Source organism: Bos indicus, chromosome 1 (genome assembly GCF_029378745.1).
Source record: "Bos indicus isolate NIAB-ARS_2022 breed Sahiwal x Tharparkar chromosome 1, NIAB-ARS_B.indTharparkar_mat_pri_1.0, whole genome shotgun sequence".
NCBI lineage: Eukaryota > Metazoa > Chordata > Mammalia > Artiodactyla > Bovidae > Bos > Bos indicus.
In genome coordinates, this window is record NC_091760.1 from 91896068 (window position 1) to 91913150 (window position 17083).

Sequence of the window (17083 nt, forward strand, 5' to 3'; positions counted from 1 at the left end):
GTACGAGGAGAGGGGGGCATTGGAGGATGAGATGGTTGGATGGCATCATTAACTCAATGGACATGAGTTTGAGCAAATTCTGCGTGATAGTGAAGGACAGAAGAGCCTGGCATGATGCAGTCCATGCAGTTGCAAATAGTTGGCACAACTATTTGAGCAACTAAACAACAACAGCAACAACCAAAGAAACACAAATGGTCAAAAGGTAGATGATAAAAGCTCAATATCATCAGTTATGAAAGAAATGCAAATCAAAACTACAATGAAGTATCACCTCACACTTGTCAGAATGGCCATGATTAAAAATTATACAAATAATGAGTGCTAGAGAGGGTGTGGAGAAAAGGGAACCATGCCACGCTGTGTGTGTAAACATAAATTGGGCAGCCACTGTGGAAAGTGGTTTGAAGTTTTCTCAGATAACTAAAAAATAGAGTTGCAATATGATACAGCAGTCCCACTCCTGAGCATATACCTAGACAAAAATAAAATTTGGAAAGATATATGCACTCCTATCTTCATAGCAGCATTACTCACAATAGCCAAACGTGGAAACAACGTAAATGTCTGCAGACAGATGAATGGATACTGAAAATGCTTTATATGCGTAGAATGGAATACCACTTAGCCATAAAGAGAACAAAATGGTGCCATTCACAGCAACATGGATGGACCCAGTCAGAAAGAGAAACTCATGTATTATATGATATCACTTGTACGTGAAATCTAAAATATGACACAATTGAAAATAATTATGAAACAGAATCAGAATCACAAACATAGAGAATAGACTAGTGTTTGCCAGGGGGGTGGGGGGTAGAAGAGTGATGGATTGGGAGTTTGAGATTAACATATGCAACCTAATATACATAGAATGGATAAACAACCATGCCCTACTGCATAGTATAGGGAACATTATTGAATATACTGATAAACCATAATGGAAAACGATAGGAAAACAACTATATATGTGTGTGTGTGTGTGCGCGTGCATGTGTGTATGTGTGCATGTGTATGTGTGTGTGTGTATATATATAACTGGGTCACTGCTGTATAGTAGTAATTAATACATTGTAAATCATCTATATTTCTATTAAAAAATACAGAACTAGACAACCAACCTTTATTTTTTTTTCTTTCTACTTCTTGACTATTATTTTTTAATTAATTTAATTGGAGGCTAGTTACTCTACAATATTGTGGTGGCTTTTGCCCACATTGACATGAATCAGCCATGGATGTATATGTGTCCCCTCATCCTGAAGCCCCCACCCACCTCCCTCCCCACTCTGGGTTGTCCCAGAGCACTGGCTTTGAGTTCCCTGCTTCATGCATGGAACTTGCACTGGTCATCTGTTTTACATATGGCAATATACATGTTTCAATGCTATTCATCAAATCATCCCACCCTCACCTTCTCCCACAGAGTCCAAAAGTCTGTTCTTTATATTTGTGTCTCTTTTGCTGTCTTGCATATAGGGTCATCATTAACCATCTTTCTAAATTCCACATATATACATTGATATAGTGTATTGGTGTTTCTCTTCTTGACTTACTTCACTCTGTATAATACAATCAACCTTTAAAATTGACCCTTTTATATCTTCGCTCTTGGTGAAAAGCCAACCATTATAAGTTTTTACAGCATGGCAGAACATAATTTGTGATAAATATTGAGTACAAACCTTAATATAATATAAAATTATTGAGACTACCTATTAAAATTATCTTGACATTCAACAGGCAATTGAAATGTACTTATAAATTTCAAATGAAAACAGTTTGCATTTTTCCCTCCATTTCTATGTAAAATACAAATATATTTTCACCAACTACTTATTGAGTCCTATTTTGTGTACTGTTTTATAAGTACTGGTTCTGTAAGACACAAAAAATTAAATATCTCATTGTAATAAATTTCTAATCTAGTTAGAAATAATCCAAAAACAGGGAATAAATAAATATGAAGTGAAATAAATGCTCTTAAAGATGAAGGAATACATCATCGGGTATAGCAATATTCTAATTAGATCCCAGGGAAGAAGTGAAACTTGAGTGATCATGAAAATTACACAGAAACTGACCTCTAATAGAACTCTTAAAAGTCTGGAAACTACCTATATTAAAGCAGTTGAGGTAGGGTGTTCCATCTAGAAATAACAATATCGATTAATCTTCCCTCATTTCCCCCACTCCTCATCCTTCTAGAGGATGAACCCATGTCTAACTTACACCCTTCCATTTTTCCAGGTTTCTGTAGAAAGGACAGGGCTGGATATTATAATCAGTATTAATATTAAGTGAAGAGGAAGAGGAAAGAGAGAAGGAAGGAGGAATTACCAGTCAGTGGATATAGAGATGAATACTGAGCTCTAGACAAGTCACTTCAGGAGAAACTAAAATATACTAGAGGAAGCAGATCCCTACTCCTCAGAGTTCCCTGCCTTCTAGCCAACAATCACCCTGTGCTCTTCTCCCCAGAAGGCAGCGTAGGGTAGTGGGAGGGCAGAGACCTTGGAATCTGATGGCCCTATATTCCAGTCCTAAATCTACCACATAAATGTATACACCCAAGTAAGACTCAAAACCCTTCCTAGGCAATTTCTTAATCTCTAAATTGGTCATAATACTCAGCTCAGCCCACGAGGTTAGAGTAAGGTTAAATGTCACAAAGAACGTAAGGCTCTTAGCACATTACCTGGGTTTTGGGGAGTGACCCCTAAAGTGCCAAGGTGCTTCCCAGAAAATGTGTTCTTGAGTACCCTTGGTATAGGACCCTAAAATACCTTCCAACAATAGGTCAGACACTTAAAGTTATTTAATACACGTCCTACCCACAAGGCCTCTAAGGCATCTGGGTATGAACAGTAACTACAGGGCTGACTACACCCCTTGAGCCTACAGATGTTCCAACCTGCCAGAGTCTGAGACCAGCACAAACAACCTCTTATCCTGCAGCACTTCATACCTTGATGAGTTTCTGCTTGGCAGAAACCCATGTGTATTATGTCTGTTCTGCAGTCACCTGAACAAATTTATAACTGTCTCATTTTAAATAACAATTTTACTGCCTACTATTGTGGCCTCTCGAGTTTCATACTTCAAAAACTTTTAGTTTATTTCTATTTTTTGGTTCTGCTTTCTGGCTGTACTTTTTAAAAACTCACTCAATTTCATTTTGAATTAAGAATGAAATGTACTGGTCATACTCTAAAACTATATTTTTATATCAAACTAACATAGCCTTTTACTTTAATAGTATTTCACAGTATCTCTTCTTCTACAGATTGAGCTTATCACAATTTTAAAGGTGCTAACAATTGCACAATCATAGCTTAGATTTCACTGATTTAAGTGCTAAGAAAAAGTATGATTTATGTTCTGCATAACACAGCAGTTAAAAGCAGAAGAGAAGATTATTTGGCAGGGGTGGGGGGCGGGAATGCGTGCTACTTAATGTTGTCTTAAAAATATCTTGTGGCATCACTAAAGAGAAGAAAAGAAATGTCCAATATGATTTCAGCCAGGGGAAACAACAGTCCTTTATTATCCTGCATTTTCTATTCTTCATGCTGCCTTCTTTAGTATGAATCACAATGAATCATCTCAGCTGGTTATTTAAAGAAGTTAAACAAAAATGCAGGTAGAGAAAGAAGTGTGAGAGCTACTGTACTGCTGATACTCAAATAATCTAACATTGATTCTACAATGCATAAATAAAAGGATATTATTTTCAAAATGCAATATGCCAGAAGACATATCTGAACACAGTAGAAATTCATTTTGCAAAGACGCCAAAGTGGCATGTTTAGAAGAATCAGGTGGGCCACTTTTAAAAAACAGAGGCAACACGTTCTAAAGATTCAGTTCAGTTCAGTTCAGTCGCTCAGTCATGTCCGATTCTTTGAGACCCCATGAACCGCAGCGTGCCAGGCCTCCCTGTCCATCACCAACTCCTGGAGTTTACCCAAACTCATGTCCATTGAGTCAGTGATGCCATCCAACCATCTCATCCTCTGTCATTCCCTTCTCCTCCTGTCCTCTAAAGATTATCTTGCATTCAAATATTATCCAAAAAATCCAGGTAGCCATGGCAGATGGAAATCTAGCAAGACTTTTCATATATTGCATTGAAATGGGTTCTCCCAACAGTGTCTTTCTGCCTAGTACAGAAATTGATCCAGAGGCTCTTTTTATGGCTCACAGATGTGGCCACTATATTCTGTTTGTAACTACATGATCTGGTTATTGGTGGCTCTGGAAGAGTGAGCGCAAGCTTTCTTGAATGAATTAAATTAATGTGTGGTTATTTTTTATCACTCTCTTCCTGAGGCAGAAAGTTGGAATTTTATATTTAATAAAACATGTGAGTTTAATTATGCTTTGACTAAACCAAGAAACTGAAAAAGTAAAGGCTTTAATACAATTAATCAACATGAGGGCAGGGCACTTTATGCTCTATTACAAGCTATAATTAAAAGTATCTTTAAAAAAAAGTGACTTTGTAAGTGTTGCCAGTGAAGCAACACTTAAAGCCTAATGGATTGTAGTGCTATCCTGTCATGGATACAGGGTTTTATCCTAATACTACTCTTAGGGAAAACAAATTCACAATATAATAGTTCATTATTGTGATAGTAAAAATGATACTAAGTCCTTAATATATTTCAATCAATGTAGTGACACATGTGAAAAGAAACCTTCAAGCAGATTTGGATGAAGTATTCACAGCAGGGAAGAAAATGATCACAAAAGAAAGCTGTGTGAATAGCAACAAATTGTGAGATGGGTAAAACGGAGCAAAGAAAGTATAACTCTGAGGAAAACAAAGGAGACACCATATTTAGGATAATAATTAAGGAACATTATGCAATAAAAATATGAGTTCAAAGAGAAATGAGGAGAAAGAAAATCTAATTTCAGGAGACAAACACTGACATTTTAGAAATGATCAGATTTGTTGCAGACCCAGCTGTCTCACATTCCTTTTTGGATGAGGTGTGGAATATTAATAAATGAAATGCAATCTGTAATATAGTTATATAATCAGAATCCATACAGAAATATAATGGAGACTGAAACTAAACATATTTTTTTAGGAATTTACACCCAATGAATGGTTAATCTCTTATCAAAATTCTCTACCAATTTGGGTAAGCAATGTAAGACACTTCTCAGAGAATGTTGTTAAGTCCTCATCACACCAAAAACTCAGTTCCAGAAATGCTAGTTTAGACCACTACTAATCTGACATGGTTCAGAATTCCCTTGGAAACACAATCTGTCCCTGGAAATATTTGGATTTTAGATGATCTGCTTCAGATTTCTCAGGGAGAACACAGAACCAGATATCTACCCTTTACTATCTATAGGCTGGTCCAGAGTTTGAATTGGCACTCACTAAAACCAAGACTGGATACAGAGAGACTGAGGATGTAATCATGCAATTTATAAAGTGCATACTTATTTGCAAATTGGGAAATTCATCTTACATTACTCAGAAAAGGGGAAAAGAAGACATTATACAGGTCCCCAATCACTTGGAATTGTAGTAAAGAACCAACATGACAAGTGAAAATATGTAAATACAAATCTTAAAGAAATCATAGAGCTTGCCTCAGTGGCATCATCACATTGAAACACTATCCCTCCTCCCAAAATGAAGTGATTGACGCAAATGAATTATCAAAGCTTATAAAGAAACAAAGAAAAAAGTCAGATCAAATCAGCATTGTTAGCATTTCAAAAAACGGCGGAAAAGCTGCCAACAACCATTTCACATTGAGTGAGACAATCAGAGGTGGCAACAAGCCACACAGTTCGAAATTGTGTTTCCTGTTGGGTCTGGATTGCACTAAATGTGTACATAGCCAGATCAAATGAAAATTATTTTTACTTTATTTGGTCATTTGTAGTTTTTATAATCATGCTAAGTAATTAACATCCAGGATTCTGGCGAAGAAAACAAAAAGCATCAGAATTACACAGTTGTTAATTCTTTTGAAGTGCTATTTTTGCATTACAAAGTAGATAAAGAGAGAAACTATAAACTTAAACAAAAAGTATCAGAATTATATAGTTGTTAATTATTTTGAAGTGCTGTTTTTGCATTAAAAAATGGATAAAGTGAGAAACTGCAAACTTAGTAAGGTCATCAAGTGCTTACTCCTTAATTGGCTTCCAGGTTCAAGGATGTGGTAAGTGCAACTTTACTTATTCCTGACACTCTTCTTTGCCCCCATAAACTAGTACCATTGGCTTGTGTGTGCATTTTTTGGACATACTTTTATTTGTCATAAATACATCTGATGCATGTCAGTTATCTTATCAGTCACTATTTATACTATATCCCCATGCGCCAGCCATGTTATAAATATTCATCCTCTATTATGTGCTTGGCATTGACCAAATATTAAGAGCCAAGGTCACTCAGTCAAAATGAGCTTTCAAGAACCATCTAATAAATCAACTCAAACAAATTATTCACTGGTAAATTATCCTTCTTTCTGGGGGTTGTGAGAAGGATAGAGAATGGTCTGCTGCTACCGTAAACTAGTGTAATAAATAAACAAGATGGCTGGTTGTCAAGGGGTAAAAATTACACCATTGAAAATGCAATCAGGTTTCAGGGACCTTCATACTTAAACTCTTTGCAATAAGGAGAAACAGTATTTTATAGTTCAGCCTTGAAGGTCATTTTTTTAAACTGTAATTGAGAACTTAAGACTAATCACCATTAACTGTCATAGAAATATAAGAAAATATATCAACAATTAAAGCTTGTATCAAGCGATAAAACTATATGTTTCATTTAACATGGTATAGGAACTCTGTTTAGCTAGTGAAATCATCTACCATTGTAGCTAAAATTAAAACAAATATTTACTTAGTTGTTGATAAGTGATGTCCATTATTTATGCATTAGAACATTAAGATACCCTATTTTAAAACTAAGGTTATAACCAAAGTAGTCAAAACAGAATAAGTAAACAAAATTGCCCACAATTTCGCAAACATTTAAATAATCTTTTACTATGATTCAGATAATTCAAATAGTTTTAAATCTTGATGACTAGAAAAATGTATAGCTTAAAGGTGACTATTCATATCCCTTTGATCAAATAGTTACAGCCAGGTCATGGTAAAGGAATAATTTTTGCCTATTTTAGGGGTTACATTTTGTTTTTGCTTTGCTTTGTCTTTTTAGTCTGAGCGTATCTCAAGTCTGGCCACATCTTTCTGAGTGAAAATGACAGGGAGACCCAAGGATTTTCACATCAAAAGAAGCAAAACTCAAAAATAACCAACAACCAAAGAAGAAACAGTCCAATATAACAGCAAGAAGCCAAAATGCTCCTGGCTCATCCAACTGAGAACCTGAGATGTTCAAGGGGGTTTCATCTAGACTTTGTCATGTCTGGCCTGCAGTGGAAGTCACTGTGGAATGACTGCCGTTTCATCTTGTCTTGTTGTTTCCCCTGTACTGACATGCGTTTAGATATAGCTATCAAAGAAAGGATTAGTAACCTGGCCTGTTCTCAGACTGTTTTCTTTAACTGTTTGCCTCAACTGAAACCTGGCTCTCCGCTATTGACAATGCTCCCGTCACATCACTTTTCAGCAGTAGCTCTCTTTTCGCCCAGGCCCTCTATACCACTAGCCATAGGAGAACAGTATGAAGTGTCTTTAAGTCCCTGATCATTCTCTGAAGATTTTACCTCCTAGTTCAATCACTGTTTCTTATAAGAATTACTCCTGTCTTAGCTCTTGACAATATCAATATCCACATAGACATAGTCTGGCCTGTTTTTCCATAGCTCTTTTCCTCTGTTGACCAGCTACCACACTTCCATGGTCCTGCCTCAACCCTGACACTGTCATTACCAATATCTGCACTCTTTTTATGATCAGATTTTCAACAATTCCAATTGCGGGTCTTTTCTGCTTACTTTTTCTAATTATTTGGATTGACAAAAGTCTACTGATCCTCTGTTCTTTGTGCTTGCTCTCATTCCCTTTGTATCCTTACTTTATTCCACACCCAGTTTAGGTACGTCAGTCCATCTATATGAGCACTCCTTTTCAGACACTCTCACTCTCATTTTTCCTAACCTTATCTAGCTCATTTTCCCCCTCCCAGCAAAGCCCTAGCTCTGATTAAATCCAAATCTGCCTGTTCTATGCCTGAATCCCCAGCTGAAGGCTGGAAAAATATACACAATTATGCTGAATTATCTCACTTAAAGACTTCCCTGATGACTCAGATGGTAACGAAACTACCTGCACTGCAGGAGACCTGGGTTCAGTCCCTGGATTGGGAAGATCCCCTGGAGGAGGGCATGGCAACACACTTCAGTATTCGTGCCTGGAGAATCCCCATGGACAGAGAGGAGCCTAGTGGGCTACAGTCCGTGGGCTCACAAAGAGTTGGACGTGACTGAGAGAGTAAGCACAGCACATAGCACATCTTACTTAAAATATTTCTTCTGAATGCTTAATGATGCCCAAAAGACCAATCCCTCTTTCATCTTCCCAAGCAACTATTATATTGTTTATTACAATCAAAGAGGTTGACAAGAGTTCCCACAACCACACTTACTTATCCCATACGATATGCTCTGTGTTCCTTCACATTTTTATGGATGTTTATAACTAAGGCAACATTCTAAATCTTATGCTGCTTCTTCAAGAAAAACATTCCAGCTATTCCTTTCACTTTCTTCAAATATTCAAAAAATTGGATTTTTTCAATTCTCCTTTCATCTTAATCAAATCCTCACTCTCCATCAGATCATTCTCATCAAAATAGAAACATGCTAACTATATGCAGATAATACCACCCTTATGGCAGAAAGTGAGGAAGAACTAAAGCCCTCTTGATGAAAGTGAAAGAGGAGAGTGAAAAAGTTGGCTTAAAGCTCAACATTCAGAAAACGAAGATCATGGCTTCCAGTCCCATCACTTCATGGAAAATAGAGGGGGAAAGAGTGGACACAGTGTCTGACTTTATTTTTCTGGGCTCCAAAATCAGTGCAGATTGTGATTGCAGCCATGAAATTAAAAGATGCTTACTCCTTTCCTTGGAAGGAAAGTTATAACCAACCTAGACAACATATTAAAAAGCAGAGACATTACTTTGCCAACAAAGGTCCATCTAGTCAAGGCTATGGTTTTTCCAGTGGTCATGTATGGATGTGAGAGTTGGACTGTGAAGAATGCTGAGTGCCGAAAAATTGATGCTTTTGAACTGTGGTGTTGGAAAAGACTCTTGAGAGTCCCTTGGACTGCAAGGACATCCAACCAGTCCATCCTAAAGATCAGTCCTGAGTGTTCATTGGAGGGACTGATGTTGAAGCTGAAACTCCAATACTTTGGCCACATGATGAGAAGAGCTGACTCATTTGAAAAGATCCTGATGCTGGGAGGGATTGGGGGCAGGAGGAGAAGGGGATGACAGAGGATGAGATAGTTGGATGGTATCACCGACCTGATGGACATGGGTTTGGGTGGACTCCAGGAGTTGGTGATGGACAGGGAGGCCTGGTGTACTGTGGTTCATGGGGTCGCAAAGAGTTGGAGACCACTGAGCAACTGAACTGAACTGAACAGTCCTCAACTCCAAGCTTTCCATCTAACAGCTGCTGCTGCTGCTAAGTCTCTTCATTCGTGTCCGACTCTGTGCAACCCCATAGACGGCAGCCGACCCTGTCCTTGGGATTCTCCAGGCAAGAACACTGGAGTGGGTTGCCATTTCCTTCTCCAATGCATGAAAGTGAAAAGTGAAAGTGAAGTCACTCAGTCGTGTCCGACTCTTAGTGACCCCATGGACTGCAGCCTACCAGGATCCTCCACCCATGGGATTTTCCAGGCAAGAGTACTGGAGTGGGGTGCCATTGCCTTCTCCACATCTAACAGCACCAGTCCCCAATTTATCACTTCTCATTTTCTTTTGAACCCCTCTAATGAGACAATTTTGTATACTACTCTACTAAAATTGCTTTCATTGAGATCACAGGTGACCTCCAAATTGCTCAATCTAGCTGTCAGTACTTGGTCCTCACATTTCTTAACCTGTAGTAGTATTTGATGGAGTGGATCCCTCCTTCCTCTTTCAAAGCTTTTATTCCCTTTGCTTCAAGATACCACATTCACCTAGTTTGTCTCTTATCCTTTGTCTCCTTCTCAGTATCTTTCTCAGATTCCCCTTCTGTTCCTATTTCTAAATGTAGACATGCCCAGAAATCATAAGCCTTTTCTGTCCCTTGTTGCTGCTGTGCTGTGCTTGGTCCTGTCTGATTCTCTGTGACCCCATGGAGTGTAGCCCACCAGGCTCCTCTGTCCATGGAATTCTTCAGGCAAGAATATTGGAGTTGGGTGCTGTGCCCGCCCCCAGGGGATCTTCCCAACACCAGGCTCCAACTCTTACATCTCCTGCATTGGCAGGTGGATTCTTCATCACTACCCCACCTAGGAAGCCCTTTCTGCCCTCTATCTGCACTCAACTAGAAATCTCATCTGGGACAACTCTCACATATATATTCCCAGACCAAATCTCTCCATTGTGCCCTGGATACAACCACATTATGCCCCGGATACAACCACATTGTGCCCTGGATACAACCACAGTCAATTGTGCTCTGTAACACTTAATACAAATTTATTCCAAAGTGATTGATATTAGAGAACTATTTGAGCATAAAGCTAATTTAAAAATTGCTTTGACTTATGGCAATTTTGTTCTACTATGTACATATGTTTCTTAGCAGTAGAAATTTTAATTTTGTTTTATTTATTTACCTACAGGCTTGGTTTTATGTTTTGGTTTTCTGATCATATAACCATACCAGGAATACCATGGATAGTCAATAAATATTTGTTAAATGAATGAATAAATGGGTTCAGGAGATCTTGTAAAGTCTGAGGGATATACACAAACTGTTTTGTACAAGTGCAATTTTCTGAAGAAAGAGACATACTTTCCTGTATTTTCAAAGAGATTCCTAACTACCTGCCCACATACACACAAAGGAAAAAAAAAACAGTAATGATATAATTCTAACAATGACTCATTAGGACTTTTTTCTGACCCTCAGAAGTAAGACTACATTAATTAAAACACTCATATAGAAATAATAATGCTAAAGTATTACTTATAGATTTAAAAAGTACACCCAATTGTTTAAAAAATAATAGAATTTGGAACTCAAAATGACAGTATTGCTACTGCTTTTGGTTTTTCTGGGTTTGCTTAAATTTAAAAATATTTCTTGATATCTTTATTACAAAGGTATTAAACATTTACCATAGATCTGAACTCAGAAAAGTGACCTGTAAATCATTTATAATTCTATTGTACAGTGTTACTATTTCACAGTATACTCCTTCAGGCTCATTTCTATGCATGAGAGTTATTCTTTATAGATGGACAAATCTTCTTGTAATACAAATAAGTCTCCTCCATTTGTTCTCTGCAAGTTTTAAGTATAATATGAAGTACCAACTGAATTTTTTAAAGTTTGAAAATGAGAACTAAAGTAAAAGCAAAACAGTCTACAGAACAAACAAAATAGATGGTTAAAAGAAATCCTTGCAAAGAATGTATTATTCACAGAAGTTTTAAACCATTTATTTATGCTTACACTATTCTTATTTTATAAAATACCATATACTTGGTTACTCAGTCTCTACAAAATATTCTAGAAATAGAAAATTTTAAATGGAGGACAGAGAGACTGCTACAGGTAGTCATACTGACAACAATAAAATGAAGCTTGACAAAATAGAAAAAAATAGAGACAAGCTTAAATATCCCCAGAGTAGAGTAATATGAGGCCATTTAGTATAGGAGTAAAAGGCCCTAAACAGCGCAATTGCTCCCAAGGTCACAGTTTTACAGCCAATATAATAAAAGTCATAAGAATCACTGAGGGGAAAAAATATTTTATTGTAGTACTCTCTGGATTAAGAACGAATCCAGGTAGTCAAAATTTTCAAAGTATTAAAGCTTTAGATACTAGAACTGTTTGGCTCTTTAGACTGACCCATTTTCCAAGAATTACTGTTTAAGTACTATAGTGAAAATATTTGCTTTTATATTGAGAAATACATGTTTACAAATGATATGGTAGTAAGATGTGTGGCTCAAAGATAAGGAGGGTGCACTTTTAAATTATTTACAACACTGTCCTTTGTATTTGAGGAATAGAGATAAACTAAAAGTTTGGTTGAAAGGTTTATATATAGAAAAAGGGAAAATAAAGGTAATTACTAGGGTGATATTAAAAATTTTAGAAAGAGATTATATACAAACATGAAGCAACTGAAATAGAGACTATGGAAATAATTTCTTGGTTTCCTCCTTGTCAGCCTTAATCTAGAATGAGCCAACACTTGAGTCAAATGGTCCTAGCTCATACCTCACAGAAACCAATCTCAAAGCACAAACTTTCAGCCAATATTGTTTGAACTGACTGACTATTAGGCATGTGGTGGTTTAATTGCTAAGTCGTGTCCAACTCTTTCAATCCCATGAACTGTAGCACACCAGGCTCTTCTGTCCATAAGATTTTCCAGGAAAGGATACTGGAGTTGGTTGCCATGCCCTCCTCCAGGGGATCTTCCCAACTCAGAGATCAAACCCAGGTCTCCTGCACTGCAGGCAGATTCTTTACCAACCTTATTCTTATTGACATGGCAGCCAACATTCTTCTAAGCTCTTCTCAACATTATCCTCTATATGAAGGAAAGTGCCACATTACCATTCCTAGTGAAATAGTTGTTGACTTTATACCTGTTGAAAATTAGTTGAACATTTTCATTTGCTAAAATTACTATAATCCAAAGAAAAATTACCTTTAAGGCTGTTTTGAACTTCTAAAGCTATATCAAGAGCATTAAAGGGCAGAACTGGTTCGTTGGCAATTTGCAAAATCACTTCTCCTGAGAGCTGAAAGAAAAAAAATACTAGAATTTAGTATTAAGGGTTTTTGTTTGTTTTTCATTATTTCATGCAATTTTATACTCTTATCTAGAGTGAAAAAAAAGAGGGCAAATTTATTTTTATAATATTTCTTTTTTTAAAAACCTTAAAAAAATTTTTGTCTTTCTGTAAAGAAAAAAAAAAAAAAGTCCTCAGTATATTTTCCATGTCTTAGATTAGTATAAGGAGATAAAATATTTTCTTTCTTTTGGGCTAAAATATTAAGAAATAGTTTCCCTAGTTGAAGGAGTTGTTAAACATAAACTTTAAAACAATTCCTTATAAAACAGTTCAGAATGTCACATGATAAAACCATCAAGAGGAACAACTGCAAATCAATAGCTGGTTATAGGAGCTAGGAAAATTCCAGATAAAATTAATGATCAGTTAATTTCATGTAAGATATAATTTTTAAAATCCTTTAAAATCCACATCAGTTCAGTCACTCAGTTGTGTCCAACTCTTTGCAACCCATGAATCACAGCACGCCAGGCCCTCCCTGTCCATCACCAACTCCTGAGTTCACTCAAACTCACGTCCATCAAGTCAGTGGTGCCATCCAGCCATCTCATTCTCTGTCATCCCCTTCTCCTTCTGCCCCCAATCCCTCCCAGCATCAGAGTCTTTTACAATGAGTCAACTCTTCGCATGAGGTGGCCAAAGTACTGGAGTTTCAGCTTCAGCATCATTCTCTCCAAAGAAATCCCAGGGCTGATCTCCTTCAGAATGGACTGGTTGGATCTCCTTGCAGTCCAAGGGACTCTCAAGAGTCTTCTCCAACACCACAGTTCAAAAGCATCAATTCTTCGGCGCTCGGCTTTCTTAGTCCAACTCTCACATCCATACATGACCACTGGAAAAACCATAGCCTTGACTAGACAGACTTTTGTTGGCAAAGTAATGTCTCTGCTTTTGAATATGCTATCTAGGTTGGTCATAACTTTCCTTCCAAGGAGTAAGCGTCTTTTAGTTTCAGGGCTGTAGTCACCATCTGCAGTGATTTTGGAGCCCCAAAAAATAAAGCCTGACACTGTTTCCACATACTTCATGCTTTGCTATATTCGTAATCAGTTTTCCAAACTTTATCAAAACTAATACCATTTATACGTCTCTGAGATCAATGTTTAAATTAAATTATAAAAATACAAAAATTTAAATGGCATTCTCTAAACTCACACCTGGAATTTTCACACATGAATATGTTTCTCCCACTGCACTCCAAAACTGGGTCTGAAAACCAGCATATGCACTACAGCTGAACTAGCATCTGCTTAACAGACTGAACAAGTCATATGCATTTTTATACATCTCTAAGGAACTTAGGGCTGGGGGCAAATGCCATTGTTACTCCCCAGCCCCCCAAGTGATATTTAATATTTACCTTGGCTTAACAAATGTCCCTACATCTCTTTTAACCCTGAGCTGGCACATAGGGAAATTTGACTGTGTTGATATTATTAATGTACTATGAGATTTTGTTAATGAATGAAAATGTTGTCTTGTGAAACTACACAGGGGAAATGAACACACTAATTTGAGACCATAAAGAACATATAAAAGAAGCAACTTACAAGGAGAATGTGATGTTAAATATTCAAATCCACACATTTACAAGGGTCAAATTTCATTTAATATTTAAAAGTTATATTTCCCAGTTGTTTGCACAATTTATATCATAATGAAAGTACAGCTTGAGGAAATGTATTTCTTAGGAACAGGAAAAGAAAACACCTTTGAGATCCCTTTATTTCTTTGAGATATTTTTCTCCCAGTGTAACAACCACTGCTCCCCAAATGCCTCAAGTATTTTGCAGCATTTTATCCTCAGCATATGATCACAAAAATCCTAGGCAACTGCCTACTTTGACTATGCTGTTAGCTATTCAGGAGAAAAAGCATTATATGCAACATGTTGATATGAATCCTGTTTCTAGCCCACTCCACCCCTTCTAAACCATGTATGGAAAACCAGTATTTGGAAATAAATTATTTGTAAAAGGAATGTTTAAAGAAGATTAAGAGGCATTATGGTTTCTTTTTTCCAATTTGCATTGGAAATAGAAACTACAGAACAGACATATTTTGTTTACATTTTTGGAATCTGGAAACCACGCATTACAAAAGATTAAAATAAAAGAATTGGAAGGCAGGAGAAAGGCAGCTTCTTCTTGTGCTGCTGGAGAAGCTGTTTTGTTTTGGGTCTTTTGAGTCATTTGGCAGCTAGAACAACTAGAATATGAACCAGCCACCTTGCTATGTTTCAAAAAGAAGCTGGTAACAAATCCTGGGACTTCCAAGGCACCTGGCCCACAATGGAATGCTTCAAGTAAATAGGCTTTATTTGCATCTTCAATCACATGAGGGAGATTTGTATATGCTGTGCCATGCAGTGAGAAGAGACAAACCATACTGCATACCCTTTTTGTGGATTCTGGAATTCATTTTTATTGAGGCATGACAAAGTAACTTTCCTTTGCATTTAAATAAGGCTCCTTTCTTTTCAAAGTTCTTTATACACATTTTGTTATCTCATTTAAGTATCTTGCCAGGCCTAGAGGCAGATCAGTTCAGTTCAGTTCAGTTGGTCAATGTATCCACTCTTCGCAACAGTATGGACTGAAGCATGCCAGGCTTCCCAGTCCATCACCAACACATGGAGCTTGCTCAAACTCATGTCCATCGAGTTGGTGATACCATCTAACCATCTCATCCTCTGTCATCCCCTTCTCCTTATGCCTTCAATCTTTCCCAGCATCAGGGTCTTTTCCAATGAGTCAGTTCTTCACATCAGGTGGCCAAAAGTATTGGAGCTTCAGCTTCAGCATCAGGCCTTCCAATGAATATTCAGAACTGATGTCCTTTAGGATTGACTGGTTTGATCTCCTTGCTGTCCAAGGGACTCTCAAGAGTTCTCCAACACCACAGCTCAAAAGCACCAATACTTTGAGGCTGAGCTTTCTTTATGCTGCAACTCTCTAATCCATACATGACTACTGGAAAAACCATAGCTTTGAGTATGTGGACTTTTGTTGGCAAAGTAATGTCTCTGCTTTTTAATATGCTGTCTAGGTTTGTCTTAGCTGTTTTTTCCAAGGATCAAGTGTCTTAATTTCATGGCTGCAGTCATCATCTGCAGTAATTTTGGGGACCAAGAAAATAAAGTCTGTCACCGGTTCCAATTTTTCCCCATCTATTTGCCATGAAGTGATGGGACCGGATGCCATGATCTTGGTTTTTTGAATGTTGAGTTTTAAGTCAGTTTTTTTTTTTCACTCTTTTCTTTCACTTTCATCAAAAGGCTCTTAAGTTCCTCTTCATTTTCTGCCATAAGTGTCATGTTATCATCATATCTGAGGTTGTTGATATTTCTCCTGGCAATCTTGATTCCATCTTGTGCTTCATCCAATCTGGCATTTCACATGAAGTACTTTGGATATAAATTAAATAAACAAGGTGACAACATACAGCCTTGACATCCTCCTTTACCAATTTTGCACCAGTCCATGGTTCCATGTCCAATTCTAACCATTGCTTCCCGACCTGCATACAGATTTCTCAAGAGGCAGGTCAGGTGGTCTGGTATTTTTATCTCTTTAAGAATTTTCCACAGTTTGTTGTGATCTACACAGTCAAAGGCTTTAGCATAGTCAATGAAGCAGAAATAGATTTTTTTCTGGAATTCTCTTGCTTTTTGTATGATCCAGTGAATGTTGGCAATTTGATGTCTGGTTCCTCTGCCTTTTCTAAGTCCAGCTTGCATATCTGGAAGTTCTTGGTACACATATGGTTGAGACTTAGCTTGGGGAATTTTGAGCATTACTTTGGTATCATGTGATATGAGTCCAATTGTGCCATAGTTTGAACCTTCTTTGACATTACTCTTCTTTGGAACTGGAATGAAAACTGACCTTTTCTAGTCCTGTAGCCACTGCTGAGGTTTCCAAATTTGCTGGCATATTGAGTGCAGCACTTTCACAGCATCATCTTTTAGGATTTGAAATAGCTCAACTGGAATTCCATCACTTCCACTAGCTTTGTTCATAGTAATGCTTCCTAAGGTCAACTTGATTCCACACAAGATGTCTGGCTCTAGGTGAATGATCA

General features: G+C 37.3%; 1 protein-coding gene across 5 annotated transcripts in view; it reads right to left on the reverse strand.

The window, feature by feature from the left end:
• NAALADL2 (N-acetylated alpha-linked acidic dipeptidase like 2) overlaps positions 1–17083 on the reverse strand; it is a 1369359-nt gene that overhangs the window by 89907 nt on the left and 1262369 nt on the right. For all 5 annotated transcript variants that reach the window (XM_070802872.1, XM_070802828.1, XM_070802665.1 and 2 more), the window contains one exon: positions 12853–12946. In XM_070802872.1, the coding sequence (XP_070658973.1) occupies positions 12853–12946 (94 nt within the window). The remainder of the gene's footprint in view (positions 1–12852; positions 12947–17083) is intronic.